At 58.7% G+C, this 14230-nt stretch overlaps 1 protein-coding gene across 4 annotated transcripts in view; it reads left to right on the forward strand.

Moving 5' to 3' along the window:
* RPH3AL (rabphilin 3A-like (without C2 domains)) overlaps positions 1-14230 on the forward strand; it is a 153295-nt gene that overhangs the window by 30500 nt on the left and 108565 nt on the right. For all 4 annotated transcript variants that reach the window (XM_011999600.1, XM_011999598.1, XM_011999597.1 and 1 more), the window contains one exon: positions 517-646. In XM_011999600.1, the coding sequence (XP_011854990.1) occupies positions 517-646 (130 nt within the window). The remainder of the gene's footprint in view (positions 1-516; positions 647-14230) is intronic.

A 14230-nucleotide genomic window follows, 5' to 3' on the forward strand; every position in this document is an offset into this window, starting at 1 on the left:
CTCCCCTCAGTCTCCCTCGCCCTCTCTCCCCCTCCCTCCCCTCAGTCTCCCTCCCCTCAGTCTCCCTCCCCTCAGTCTCCCTCGCCCTCTCCCCCCTCAGTCTCCTTTGCCCTCCCTCCCCTCAATCTCCCTCGCCCTCCCTCCCCTCAATCTCTCTTGCCCTCCCTGCAATTCCCCCTCCCTCCTGCCACTATTTCCATTTCATCTCCCTATCTGAAATCAGTTTGCTTGTTTTCTTGCTTATGAATTTCCTTCCTTATTGAAGGTAAGTTCCACGAGAGCAGGGACCATGTGTGTCTCTCGCGTGTTTGCTGCGATATTCCCCGTGTCTGATGACTCAGGTGCTCAGTGAATAGTTGGTGAGTGAACGGAGGATTCGCAGTGAGCCAGGGGAGTGCGAGGAACAACCTCCCGGCTGGGGGACAGCACATGTGGCGCGGTGCGGTTTTGGGCCTCGGTGGCAGCTGCGCCCAGGCGGGAAGCACGTTCCCTCTGACTCTGTGTCCTGTGCCGCAGGCGGCTGGTGGAGCGGCTGGAGACCATGAGGCGGAACGTGATGGGGAATGGCCTGTCCCAGTGCCTGCTCTGTGGGGAGGTGCTGGGCTTCCTGGGCAGCTCGTCCGTGTTCTGCAAAGACTGCAGGAAGGTAAGACCCTGCTCTGGCCCATCCCAGCCTGGACCCGCCCTGGTGCTCTGTGGCTTTGCGTCCTGGCTCCCAGGACTGTGTGCGTCTGCGTTGGGCGTGTGGTGTCCTCTGCCTCTTGGCCAGAAGGACTAAGACTTAAAAATCAAATGGCCTGACGTCTAGGGCCAGCTCTGGGTCTCGTCGCGTGGATGTACCTTCCAGCCCTTCTGCTAGATTCACGCCCAGGCCACGAGACCCAGAGCTGGCGTTAGAAGTCAGGGTGCGAATCTAGCTCTTCTGCTGAGACCTCAGAAAACTCGTTTGGTATCTCACACCTGATGTTCCTCATCTGTAAAATGTGGTCATGATGCCATGCACCTCACCATGCTCAGAGGATTCAATATTCCTAAATGCAAAACTCTTCAAACCTTGCCTGGCACATAGGCACTCAATAAATGTTATCTCCAGAATATATTAAGTCAACAAGAAAAACATGTTTTCAGTTGTTATTAGGTACATCCTATTTTCCTCAAGGCCACACAGTGTGCCAGGATGGCACTTTCCGTTCTAGTGGCCTGCTTCTGGTGATCCCCGGTTACTCAAAGAAGAACGATGTTTGCAGGGAGATCAAACTGATTTTCTCCTTGTACTGAATTGTGCCACATATTAAATGGTTTCATATTGAATCTAGGACTTTTTAAATACAACTTTTCATTTTTCCTGGAGTTTCGACTTGCCTTTTTCTTATTGCTGAGAGAATAATGTGCCTTCTAATCCTCAAGATTAGTTAACGTCTTGATTTTACAATTACATGGAGGCTGTTTTTTTTTCCTGGCATAAACCCTTCTGGATTCTCACTCCTGCCCCTCCTAGGCTGGGAGCTGCACGGCTGTTATAATGGGATTTCCCTTTGCTGCCCTCCCAGGTTAGAAACACTGTTCTCAGGAGACCACGTCTTCCTCTTTTTTGTGCTCACCTTAGTTTTTCTGGAACCATCCTCAAGTCACTTCCATGTGCTACTCAAGTTTTCTTTTGTTTTTGCTTTCTGGAGACGGAGTCTTGCTCTGTCACCCAGGCTGGAGTGCAAATGTCGCAATCTCGGCTCACTGCAACCTCCGCCTTCCGGGTTCAAGCAATTCTCCTGCCCAAGCCTTCCGAGTAGTTGGGATTACAGGCGTGCGCCACCACACCTGGCTAATTTTTGTATTTTAGTAGAGATGAGGTTTCGCCATGTTGGCCAGGATGGTCTCGAACTCCTGACCTCAGGTGATCCGCCCGCCTCGGCCTCCCAAAGTGCTGGGATTACAGGCGTGAGCCACCGCGCCTGGCCTAGTCGTGGTTTTAGGACTTGAGTTACTATACTGAAGAAGACAGAGAAGGAACTTTTTTGAGATAATATTGGGCAAGGGAACTAAATAATAAACCCTGGGAAGAAATAACAGAGGACGGAAGATGGAGGATGGAGGATGGGGTGGGGTGGGAAGTGCTGAGAGGACCGGGAAAGATAGAGAAGTGAAAATAAATGAACATGGACGTGGATCATGGAGGCCGTTGGCAACCTGGAGGGCATTTTCAGGAGCACTCAAAAGTGGGATGAGAAAACCAAGGGTGCAGCGAGGTTAATCTGCCCGGTAATAAGTAGGGAAGCCAGGATCACAGCTGTGGTCCATCTTTTCTCCTGTTCTGTCATATGCGGTAAACTGGGCTGAGGAATGTGGATTAACTGGTCCAAGAATGCTGGAGGGATGATGGGGACGTAGGTGTCAGGCTTTGCTGGCTCCTTCTCAGCCCTGCGAAGGGCGTGGACCACAGGACAGTGGAGGTGGGACGGGGACTACAGGTCAGTGGAGGTGGGACGGGGACCACAGGACAGTGGAGGTGGGACGGGGACTATAGGACAGTGGAGGTGGGACGGGGAGTACAGGACAGTGGAGGTGACACGGGGACTACAGGTCAGTGGAGGTGGGACGGGGACTATAGGACAGTGGAGGTGGGACGGGGAGTACAGGACAGTGGAGGTGGGACGGGGACTATAGGACAGTGGAGGTGGGACGGGGACTATAGGACAGTGGAGGTGGGACGGGGACTACAGGACAGTGGAGGTGGGACGGGGACTACAGGTCAGTGGAGGTGGGACGGGGACTACAGGACAGTGGAGGTGGGACGGGGACTACAGGTCAGTGGAGGTGGAACAGGGACTACAGGTCCTGCCTTGAGCCATGAGGCGGGGGAGCCTTTGAGCTTCTGAGGGGCTTGTTCCAGGATTGAGGTGGGAGGAGAGGGTGTGAGGGGAACACCGCTGGATGGTGGGCATTTGGGGGCTTCGGAGGGTCACTCTAACTTCTTGGAGAAGGTGGTGTCGTTCGTTCATTCGTAGTCACTCGTTCTTTAAACAATAGCCCATCGTGTGCAAGCCCCGCTCCGGGTGTGGCGACGCCGCGAAGGAGACAAAGTCCGCCCTGTGGTGGAGACGACTTTCCAGGGATCGGGGCCTGGAGAAGACAAACGACTAAACGTGGAGCAGCACTAGGTACCCGAGGACGCCGCTGAATTAACGCGGAGCTCCTAGCGGGCGGCCTGGGGGCCTCTCCCGGCTCAGGCCCAAACAAGCAGGAGCCCTGGGAAGATCTGGGTGGAACCGTCCCGGCGGAGGGAACGGCAGGCTTCCCCCGGATGAGTCCCGAAGGCCCTGAGGCAGGAACCAGCTGGGCATGTTCAAGGGGCAGATGGTGGCGTCAGGGGCAGGGAGTGTGAGCGGCCGGATGGCCCATCACACGGAGCCTCGCCGGTCAAGGTCAGGAGCTGAGATTTCACCTGCGTTTAATGGGACGCCAGCGGAGTGTCTGAAGCAGGGGTGTGATGTGATCTGTGTTTTTAAGAGATGACCGTAGTGCTGGAGACAAGTTAGTTGGGGATGGCCGTCACCGGGAGATGACAGGGTTGGGGACAAGGCCACGTGAGGACTGAGGCCATTTGCTAAGACAGAGCGTTGGCCTCTTCAGTGTATTCTCAGCAGATGGGGAAGAATTGGGGTGAACGAGGGTTCTAGGAAGGAGAGCCCTAGACTGCCGGGGGCTGGGGCGAGAGGTTGCTTGGTCCACCCCGAGCGGCAGGTGGTCCTGGACTTGCCGGTGAGGACCGTCCCCACGCAGACGCCACGCAGTGCTGGGGCTCGTGCCCGGATGGGAGGGATTCGTCTGTACTTTCGGGGGTGCCTCCGTGTTCCTGCAGGGACTGGCAGGGCAGCTTCCCTCCTCCCTGGCTGCAGGACTGTGAGGTGGTCGTACACGGAGCTGCAGGACCAGACGGACTCGGGTTGAGGTCCCAGCGTGGCCACCGTGGTGCGGTCTCGTGCAGGTCACTTAACCTCTCCGGGCCTCTGTTCTTTTATCTGTGAAATGGGGTCATTAAGCTTCCATCTCTGTGGATGGATGCCGCGGTGCAGCATCACTTGCCTAATTGCTCAGGCTAGAACTTCCAGTACTATGTTAAATATTGTGAGGAAAGTAGTACCCTTCGCCGACCGCCTGGCCGCGGGCAGCCTGCAGTAAAGGGTGCCTGTGACGGTTAAGGATCCACTCAGGGTCCGGCCTGCTGAGGCCACACACGTGTTACCAAGGATGACGCAGATCCCCGGACACTGCAGAAGACGCTGAGTGACTCCCCGTGGCGTAGTCGGCTCAGGCCGCCCTAACAACACGCCGCAGACTAGGCGCCTTCAGCAGTAGGCGTTTTTCAGAGTTTGGAGGCACGAAATTCTGAGATCGAGGTGCTGGCTGATTCTGTGTCTGGCGAGGGCCCTTTCCCTGGCACGCAGACAGCTGCCGTCTCCTCGTGTCCTCGCGTGGCAAGGGGAGAGGGCTCTGGTCTCTCCTCCTCCTGTTGCTTTTTTGTTTTCTGGACAGGTTCTCACGCTGTCACCCAGGCTGGAGTGAAGTCACGTGATCATTGCTCACTGCAGCCTCCACCTCCTGGGGTCAAGCAACCTTCCTGCCTCAGCTTCCCGGGTAGCGGAGACTACAGATGTGCGCCACCATGCCTGTGGAGTGTGTAATCTTTTGTAGAGACAGGGTATTGCTTTGTTGCCCAGGCTGGTCTCAAACTAGCTCTCAAGCAACCCTCCCACCTCCGCTTCCCAAAGTGCTGGGATTGCAGATGTGAGCCACGGCACCTGGCCTCTTACTTTTCTGATAAAGACACAAGTCCTGTTGGATTAGGGCCTCACCCTCGCATCCTCATTTTACCTTAATTACCTCCTAAAGACCCTCTCTCCAAATACAGTCACTCTGGGGGTCACGGCTTCAATCTGGGAATTTTGAGGGGACACAGTTCAGTTCATAGCACCCACATTCTCCTCCCTGGAATTCTTGTTTTCCTAACATTGGAGCTCCCACAGTTAGTCCCATATTTTCTATAATTTACATAGAAGCCTCTGGAAGCCTTTGTAGCTCACTGGATGTCCTGAGCCAGCAGGGACAACCCTCAGTGTTTGTGCGAGTTATTCATGTAAATGTCTGTCTCAGTCGCTTAGCCTATTGTGTGCCAATCCTGGGTTAGGGGGATCCAAAAAGAGAGGTGTTGAGGGTGGTCGCTTCCCTCAGGTCCTGACGGTCACGATGGGCCGACGGTGGTACTCTCTAGCGTGACGTGTGTGGCTGGGACTGGGGTTCCCAGGACTCAGAGCAGCCAGGAGGGCTGCCTGGAGGAGTGGGCCCCTGGAGGCTGGGCAGACTTCTGCAAGGCTGAGGGCAGAGGGAAGGGCATCGGGGAGGGGAAGACCACATAGGCCGAGGCTCGAAGCTGGGAACAGGCTGGGCGAGCGTCCAGCTGTGAGGATGATGCCTGGGGGAGCACAGAGGCGTGTGCGGAAGGGAAAAGGAGCACAGGACGCAATGGCAGATTCGACTTAGGGACAGTGGACGGTGGAGGAGGGATGGGGCCTGCTCCCGCTGCCTCTGAGGCTGAGATACTGCAAACCCAGGGCAGAGCTGAGATCCTTGGGACGCTGAGCTGTAGGTGACTTGTGAGAGGGTGGAGTCTTTCGGAGGACCAGCTGCATTTGAGCAGTGAATGGGCAGGTGCAGAAGAATCTTTCGGAGGACCAGCTGCGTTTCAGCAGTGAATGGGCAGGTGCAGAGGAGTCTTTCGGAGGACCAGCTGCGTTTGAGCAGTGAATGGGCAGGTGCAGAGGAATCTTGAGGAGGAGCTGCGTTTCAGCAGTGAATGGGCAGGTGCAGAAGGCTTGGGACCCCAGGGAGATGATCGCAGAGGCACTGACCCCCTGGGGGCCCTGCTGTAGGGGGTGGTTGCCTAGAACCCGACTCACTGGAGACGCAGGGAGGCCCAGACATAGCCCCTGCGAAGCCCTCGTCCCTGCAGGGCTCTCTGATGTCTGGGAGGAGAGACAATGCCATCCGTTCTGCATCCCATGAATATTTATCACACACCTGCTGGTGTCAGGAGCCAGGCAGATCCCAGTGCTGGGGAGCGGGGGAGGTGTGAAACCATCATGGGTAATTAATTACAGCTGGGGTTGGGGTTAAGCCGGCAGCCCTGGGGGGCTGGGAGGGCTCAACACGGTGCAGGGAACGGGCCCCCCACTCTGGGCCTGCCGGCTTCTGGGGCACCTCCCTGTTTATTTCCATCTCCACATTCCGCCTCCGCACCTTCTGCGGACGGCTGCAGCCCGGGGCCCTGGGAGGTGTGTGGGCTCAGGCAGGCTGGAGAAGGGATGCTGGGGAGATCCCCGCCGTGGGAAGCATCCAGGCCCAGGCATGGTTGGGGAGGACAGAGCCTCAGGTGCTCCTGGACACACAGAGGCGTCCCCAGCAAGAGCCCTGGCAGCGTTCAGCAGCTACAAGCTAATGAGCTCGTGGGCGGAAGCCGAGATGCCGGTCCTGGGCGCTGCGTCCCCTCCGTAATTGGGCCTGCGTGTCTCGGCTGCCTGCCCTCATTATCTGAGGGCCGTGGTGGGAAGGGAGAGGGGCTGGCTGGTTAATTAGAGAGGCCTGGTGCTCCTAATTGCTTGGGATCTGAGTCAGCCAGCTTTGAGTCTCATTGAGAGTCCAGCCAGCGATGGGGAGCTGGGCGGGGCCACAGCAGAGCCCACCTGAGCCTGGGATGCCTTGTCACTGTTTGAGGGAAGCGATGGGTTTTTTTCTGGTCTCAGCCAAATGTGTCCCACAGTGTGGGCGCCGGGGAGCCTGCTATGAAACGAGGGCCTGAGTCCTAATGGAGGAAGACTGGGCCGTCTCATATTTACCCGAGTCACTTAGAGGAGGTCCAGCTCAGGTGGGGCAGGTGCCACCCGGCCCAGCATGGAGAGAAGGGGCTGGGCCAGAACCTGACCTTTCCCCCAACCTAGCTTGAGCCCACTTTGCTCTGAGGAGGGGGTGTGTCCTGCTGAGAGTCATCCTGGACCCCCGCAGGGGCGCTGGCAGGAGCCTGGGCTGGATGGGGGACATGCCGTATCCCAGGCCCCGGCAGGGGTGCTGGCAGGAGCTGAGGCTGGATGGGGGACATGCCGTATCCTGGACTTCCGCAGGGGTGCTGGCAGGAGCCTGGGGTGAGGGACATGCCGTATCCCAGACCCCGGCAGGGGCGTTGGTAGGAGCCTGGGGCTGGGTGGGGGACATGCCGTATCCCGGACCCCGGCAGGGACGCTGGCAGGAGCCTGGCGTGGGGGACATGCTGTATCCCGGACCCCGGCAGGGGCGTTGGTAGGAGCCTGGGGCTGGGTGGGGGACATGTCATATCCCGGACCCCGGCAGGGGCGTTGGTAGGAGCCCGGGGCTGGATAGGGGACATGCCGTATCCCGGGCCCCCGGCAGGGGCGCTGGCAGGAGCCTGGGGTGGGGGACATGGCATATCCCAGACCCCGGCAGGGGCGTTGGTAGGAGCCTGGGGCTGGGTGGGGGACATGCCATATCCCGGACCCCGGCAGGGGCGTTGGTACGAGCCCGGGGCTGGATGGGGGACATGCCATATCCCGGACCCCGGCAGGGGCGCTGGCAAGATCCTGGGGCTGGGTGGGGGACATGCCATTTTCCTAAGGTTTCAGCTTCCCTCTCTGTTCAGTATCTGGGACTCGAGGCCCTGAAGCTGTGGAAGGAGCAGGGGGAGTGTCCTTGTCGCTCTTCTGCCTGCAGAGCCCGACTCTTTCCATCAGTGTGTTCCTTTTTTAAGAGGCAAGGTCTTGCTCTGCCTCCCAGGCTGGAAGTGCAGTGGAAAACACAGCTCACTGCAGCCTCAAACTCCTAGGCTCAATCGATCCTCCTACCTCAGCCTCCCTCGTAGCTCGGACTACAGGCGTGCACCACCTCGCCTGGGTAATTTTTTATTTTTTGTAGAGACAGGGTCTTGCTATGTTGCCCAGGCTGATCTCAAACTCCTGGCTCAAATGATCCTCCTGCGTCGGCCTCTCAAAGTGCTGGGATTATAGGCGTGAGCCACCGCACCCAGCCTCCATCACTGCTTTATTCCCAGCAGCCAGCCCTCCACTCTTAGACATGGCGGTGATTCGAGACCTGCCTGCGGCAGCTGCCTGGAGAGAGTCTGCTCACCCGTGAGGGGTATTCTCCTGCCTTGGGAAGCTGTGGGGGTCCCGGCCCCGTCCAGTTTACAGAGAGCTCCTCCTGGAGGTGGAGGCGTTAGGGCTGGCGGAGAGTTCCGGTGCTGATGGGGTCTCTGCTACTCAAAGTGTGGGCCGAGGACCAGTGATGTGGACCCTCCCCTGGGTGTTCATTACAAATGCAGAATCTCAGGTCCCCACAGACCTCCCAAACTGGAAGCTTCAGTTTAACCAGATCCCCTTTGCGTGATGCTTTCGAGGTTCATCCGTCGGAATTTCCATCCTGTTTAAGGCGGAGGAACATTTCGTTGCACGCGCTCCGTGTATCCACTCACCTGTGATGGACGTTTGGGTTGCTCCACGTTTCAGCTGTTGTGAACATGCCGCAGTGAGCATGGGCATGCGCACCTGTCTGCGACCTGCCTTCGATTCTCTTGCGTCTATGCCCAGCAGTGGAATTGCTGGATCGTATGGCAGTTCTGTGCTTGCTTGTCTGAGGAGCCTCCATCCTGCTTTCCGTGGCAACCGCACCGTTTTACATCCCCACAAGCATAAGGCTTAGGAGAAGTCACTCTTTTGCAGAGCCTGCCTCCCAGATGGGTGTGCGGTGGAAGTCCTCCGCGGCCGCGTCCCCTCCTCCCTTTCCGAACCTGACCCTCGGTGCCCGTCCTTTGGTGGAACTGTGGAAGCTCCTTGAGCCATTTCATCCGAGTCGCCTGCAAATTGGCCTCACGATGTCCTTTCTCCTCTCGACCTAATTCCCACGTGGAAGACGTGCGTTTGTGACTCATGACAAAGATGGATTTTTTCATTCAGCGACTGAAGCTTCCTAAATTCCCGGAAAAAGTCACTTAATTCGTCTGCCCCGAGGGGCCTGCTCCGGCGGCTCCGGCATCTCCGCGGCTGTTCGGCGGGAATGGACTTGGCCCCAGTTGCTGGGATCGGAGGAGCGGACCAGACACCACACGGCGTCTTGGAACATCGGCCTTGCTCGGAGTCTGACGAGTGGAACGTGTCCACTGAGGCCTCCTTTTCTCTTGCTGTCTCGAGGCCTGCGTGTGGCTTTTCTTCTTCCAAAGAAAGAACAGCTACTTTGTGCGCTGCTGACCTTCAGCCCGGGGTCATCAGCAGGGAGGCAGCCAAGGGGCTGCAGGGACCCAGGGCGGGCCTGGGCAACCACACGGATCCCTGGCGAGGCCCAGAGCTTTCTGGATGGAGCTTTGCGTGACCTGTCGCTTGGTCAGTTCCTATGTGCACTCAGCTCACCTTCGTGCCAGGCCACAGGGCTGAGGAGGTGGAGATGCCAGCCCCGCCCTCCAGGAGCTCATGGTTGGTGTCAGATATTGCAGTGCAGTGAGAAGTGCCGCAGAAGTAGAAGGCGAGGATGAGCGCAGGGCGGACCTGCCGTGGGGAGGACCTGCCGCGGGGAGGACCTGCCCTGGGACGGGCTTGCTGTGGGGAGGATCTGCCGCGGGGAGAACCTGCCCTGGGACGGGCTTGCTGTGGAGAGGACCTGCCGTGGGGAGGACCTGCCCTGGGACGGGCTTGCTGTGGAGAGGACCTGCCGTGGGGAGGACCTGCCCTGGGACGGGCTTGCTGTGGGGAGGACCTGCCGTGGGGAGGACCTGCCCTGGGACGGGCTTGCTGTGGGGAGGACCTGCCACAGGGTGGACCTGCCATGGGCGAGCTGTGGCACCTGGGGAGGTGGGGGAGGACCCCAGGCTGCCGGGTGGAGCGATGTGGCAGCCGGGCCTGGAGGGGGTGACCAGGTGCCAGGAAAGGGCACTTCCGGAGCAGGCACAGCTCTGCAGGGGAGGGTGCCGAGGAAGTGTGGGGGCACTGGGCACAGCTGGGGGTCTGGTTATGCCGGAGAGTGAGAAGGAGAGGAAGGGAGGAAGAGGGAAGAGGAGGATGGCAGAGGGGAGAGGAAAAGAGGCCGTGAGGGGTAAGAAGTGGATGGGGAGGGAGGGAGGGAAGGAGAGAGACGTGAGGATTGGGAGGGCTCTGTGTGCCGGGCGCAGGGGCTGGGCTTGTGTCCTGTGGGCAGCAGAGCCATCGAAGGGCACTGAGCAGGGAAGTGAGTCTCGGGGCCTGGGGGGAGGTTAAGTCCAGAGGCAGAGAATTCGTGGATATTGAATTATCCAGTTCGCCATAATGAGGGCCTGAATTAAGGCAGGAGCGGCCGAGATGGAGACTCTGAAGACAGGAGTTAGCAATGGCAAAGCTGCCAGCCGTGGAGAGCTCACCTAGAGGCACCAGGTCCGCACCCACCTGAGGAGCAAGGCCACCCTGCGAGGTCACGGTCTCCACGTTGCAGGTGAAGAAATGGAGGCGAGGCGGGGGTTAGTCCCTCGCCAGGTCACACGGCGGCCAGTGCAGGGTCTGAGACCTTACCGGCCAGGCTGCGCGTGCGCACGGGGCCTGCGTGGAGGGTGGTCTGCGGTGGGAGCAGATGTGGGAAGGGGCTCATAGGGCATCGTGGTGGTGGGGCTGGGGGTCCAGGGAGGCTGTGTATGTTCCAGTGAGTCCAGGGTGGATCCCAGGCCGTGGGTTAGAAAGGGGCCAGGGAAGTCGGGCGCAGTGGCTCACACCTGTAATCCCAGCACTTTGGGAGGCCAAGGTGAGACCAGGAGTCTGAGACCAGCCTGGGCAATGTAGTGAGACCTCATCTGTACCGAAAAAAAAAAAAAATAGCCGGTCATGGTGGTGCCCAGTTATGTTTCCAACTGCTTGGGAGGCTGAGGCTGAGGACTGCTTGAGCCTGGAAGGCTTGAGCCCCAGAGGCGGAGGCTGCATTGGGTCACGATTGTGCCATTGAACTCCAGCCTGGGTGACCTGTTTCAAAAAAAGAAAGGAGGGAGGGAAGGAAGGAAGGGAGGGGCTGGGCAGGGAGGCTGGCAACTCAGAGGCAGATGTCGTGGGGGTGACTGAGTGATGTGAGTAACCTGGGAGAGAACGGGGGCTCAGGTTGAGGAGAGGAGCCTGCCAGGTGGGGCGTGGTGGGAGAGTGGCCGGGCGGCTGTCTTCTCCCCTCGAGCCGGCCTGAATGTCTGTGTGGAGACACTCCTGTGACCTGGGGTCTCCACACGGGTGTCCTGCTGCTGAGATGCTGGGGCCGAGAGCGCCGCTGGGCACCTGCCGCATGTGTGGTCAGGTCACCCGACGCGGGAGGAATGCAACTGAGATCCAGCTGGGGAGGAACCGATGTGTAACCTGGTGAAGCTGCCGGGTGGGACGTCGGGGCAGAGGAGGCTGGCGTGACCTGGGCCTCCAGGATGGATTAGTCCTTCCCTACCCAGCCTGTCAGCTGCGAGGCAGGCACCACCCACCCTCCTGGACTGTCCCGTGGGGGCTCCGCAGTGCGGCGGGCGCAGCTTGGGGCTGTTGTGCTCCATCTCAACTTCGCCTCGGCTCAGGCTTTGACCCTGAGCCCCACCTGGGCCAGTGCTGAGACAGGAGGCCGAACCTCTGGCTGTTTCCAGAACTGGTGACTCCGGCCACCTCCCGGGCTGTGTGCCTGCTGGTACAGACGCCCCGGAGCCCTCCCCAAGCACCCGGTGACCCTGTTCCTCTCTTGCACTCGGGCCCCAGGAGCTCGTGGCGCTGGACGGGGGGCGGCCCCAATTCCGTAGCACCTGTGAGCTAGGATGGTTTTTATATTTGTAAATAGCTCGGGGGGTGGGAGGGAACAAAAGAAGAAGATCACGTGGCATGAAACTTCAATGACTGTAAATCTCAGTGTCCTTCGAGGTTTCCCGGAGCCCAGCCACGCTCTCGCTCACTCGTTCTCCTGTGGCCTGCGGCCGTTCGGCCCGGCCCTGGCTGGATAGAATCCTTATAACAGCCTAAAACGTTTACTTTCTGGTCCTGTACCGAAACGGCAGGCCCCCCGCCCCAGCCGTGAGCCCACCCAGGCACCAGCCGCTCAGAGGTGAGAAGGGGCCTGACTTCCTTCCCCTCTGGTTATGTTGTTGGTCGGGACGGCCTGGGGTACCAGCCTCAGTGGTCTGAGCCTCAGCAGATTCCAGAATTTAATGATTTAGCTTCTCTTAGTCTTATTTGTTTTCTTTCCTCGGAATTTTAAAAAGTAACTTCCACTACTGTGCAGAGGTTTGGAACACTGGACTCTGGCTTCCCGGGTTCTCCCACCTGTCTCTGCCTCGGCTTTCTCACCTGACGTTGGGAGTAATCATAGTACCTGCCTCGGGCTGGTTGTAAGGGTTGCAACGAGTAAAGTATGTGATAAGCTCTTAAACGGTGCCTGAAACGTGGTCCCTGCTCAATAATTACTAAAACGTCGATACAGCCCTTCCTCCCTGCCCCCGCCACCTCTTTCTGATAACGGCTGGGTGATCGAATTCATTCCTAAGTTATCAAATGTTTTGTTTTTTTGTTTCGTGTTTGTTTTTTCGGACAGGGTCTCGCTCCGCTGCCCGGGCTGGAGTGCCGTGGTGCGATCCTAGCTCACGGCAGCCTCGACCTTCTGGGCTCGGGCGATCCTCCCACCTCGGCCTCCCGAGCGGCTGGGACGACCGGCGGCCACCACTTCTGGCTAAGTTCTTATTTTTTGTAGAGACTGGGTCTTGTTACGTTGGCCAGGCTGGCCTCAAACTCCTCAGGCGATCCTCCTGCGCAGCCTCCCAAAGTACCGGGATGCAGGCGTGAGCCGCCAACCTTAACGATAAGTCGTTAAAGCCTCAGATTTTATCTCCACCCGGAATCCTGTGGAGAACTGCCACGGTTATTTTCTGGTTGGGATGCCTCGTAGACATTACATATTAAGGACAATCCAACCCTAGAAAATAAGTCAAACACCGCAGGTGTGTGTGAAATAGGACGCTCCCGCCCCTGGCCGTGGCGGTCTGGGCGTTTGTCCTTCTCCCACCCTCCCTGTCTCCACACTCACACGAATGTTTGCAGGATGGACGCGTATATACACTCTCCATGGGACCGAAATATATTGCTTATTCTGGAATTCCCTTTTTCATCTTCTTTTCCGACTTAATCAGATATCAAAAACGTCGTCCCATGACTATACACATAAATCACACTTCAGTTTTAGGAGCTGTGTCGTAAGCGGGGCCTTTTCACACTTCCCTCTAGCCCCCCTTTTCCAGGCGGCTCATGCACCTGCAGGGCAGGCCTGGGGTGAGTGTGGGGGGCAGCTGGGAAGGCCGGGCCTGGACCCACCCTCCCTCGACGGCAGACGCCTCCCATCCTGTTTCCCGCTGAGTTTAGCCTCTTCCTGGGGTCCGAATCTCTCCTGGGGCCGTGGCCCTCTCTGCAGGGCGGCTCCCATGGCTTCCTCCGCTGTCTACTCCCCACGCCGCGCACAGACACACCTGCCCACGTCCAAATCCACCTGAAGGCGAGGCTCAAGTTCATTCCCTGCAACGGCTCCTTGGACCTTGTGTGAATCGAAGGACAGACATGGGGGGTGGGGCCGTGCTGCCTAAATTCACAGGTAAAACACATCTGAGCCTCCGTGTACGTGCTTGGCCTGCTACACCCAGACCTGCGGGAGTCGGAAGACGGCGATGCTCAGAACCTCCTGCGTGACCTCATGAAAATCTGTTCCCTTCTCTGGCCTTCCAGTGACAGGCGAAGGCTGGACGAGAGAATCTCCTGGGCCTGCCTGCGGTTTCCTCCCAGGCGGCTGGGGCCCGGTCCGGGCCTCGCAGCCTCGCTGTCCGCAGATGCCACAGCGGCAGCCGCTGGGCTGGGAGCCGAAGCTTGTGCCTCATGCCTCCTGCCGCTGGGACACAGCTCGACGGGTGGTTATTTTAAAGCCGTGGCAGGTTTGCTGCCCGGTTCACTTTGGCTCAGGCCGTAGTGAGTCTGCCCTCTGAGCGGGAGGAGGTCGGGGTAGGGGGCACCTCTGAGAACCCCTGTGCCTGACATGTCTATGATGTCGTGTGTCCCTCGTGGCCCCCAGGAGACGGGCAGGCAAAAGGCAGTGTTTATACTCATTTTCCAGATGGAGACACTGACCTCGGAGGGGTGACTCCCTCTCGGTGACACAGCCAGTGCCTTGC

This window comes from Mandrillus leucophaeus, unplaced genomic scaffold (assembly GCF_000951045.1).
Source record: "Mandrillus leucophaeus isolate KB7577 unplaced genomic scaffold, Mleu.le_1.0 Scaffold6, whole genome shotgun sequence".
NCBI lineage: Eukaryota > Metazoa > Chordata > Mammalia > Primates > Cercopithecidae > Mandrillus > Mandrillus leucophaeus.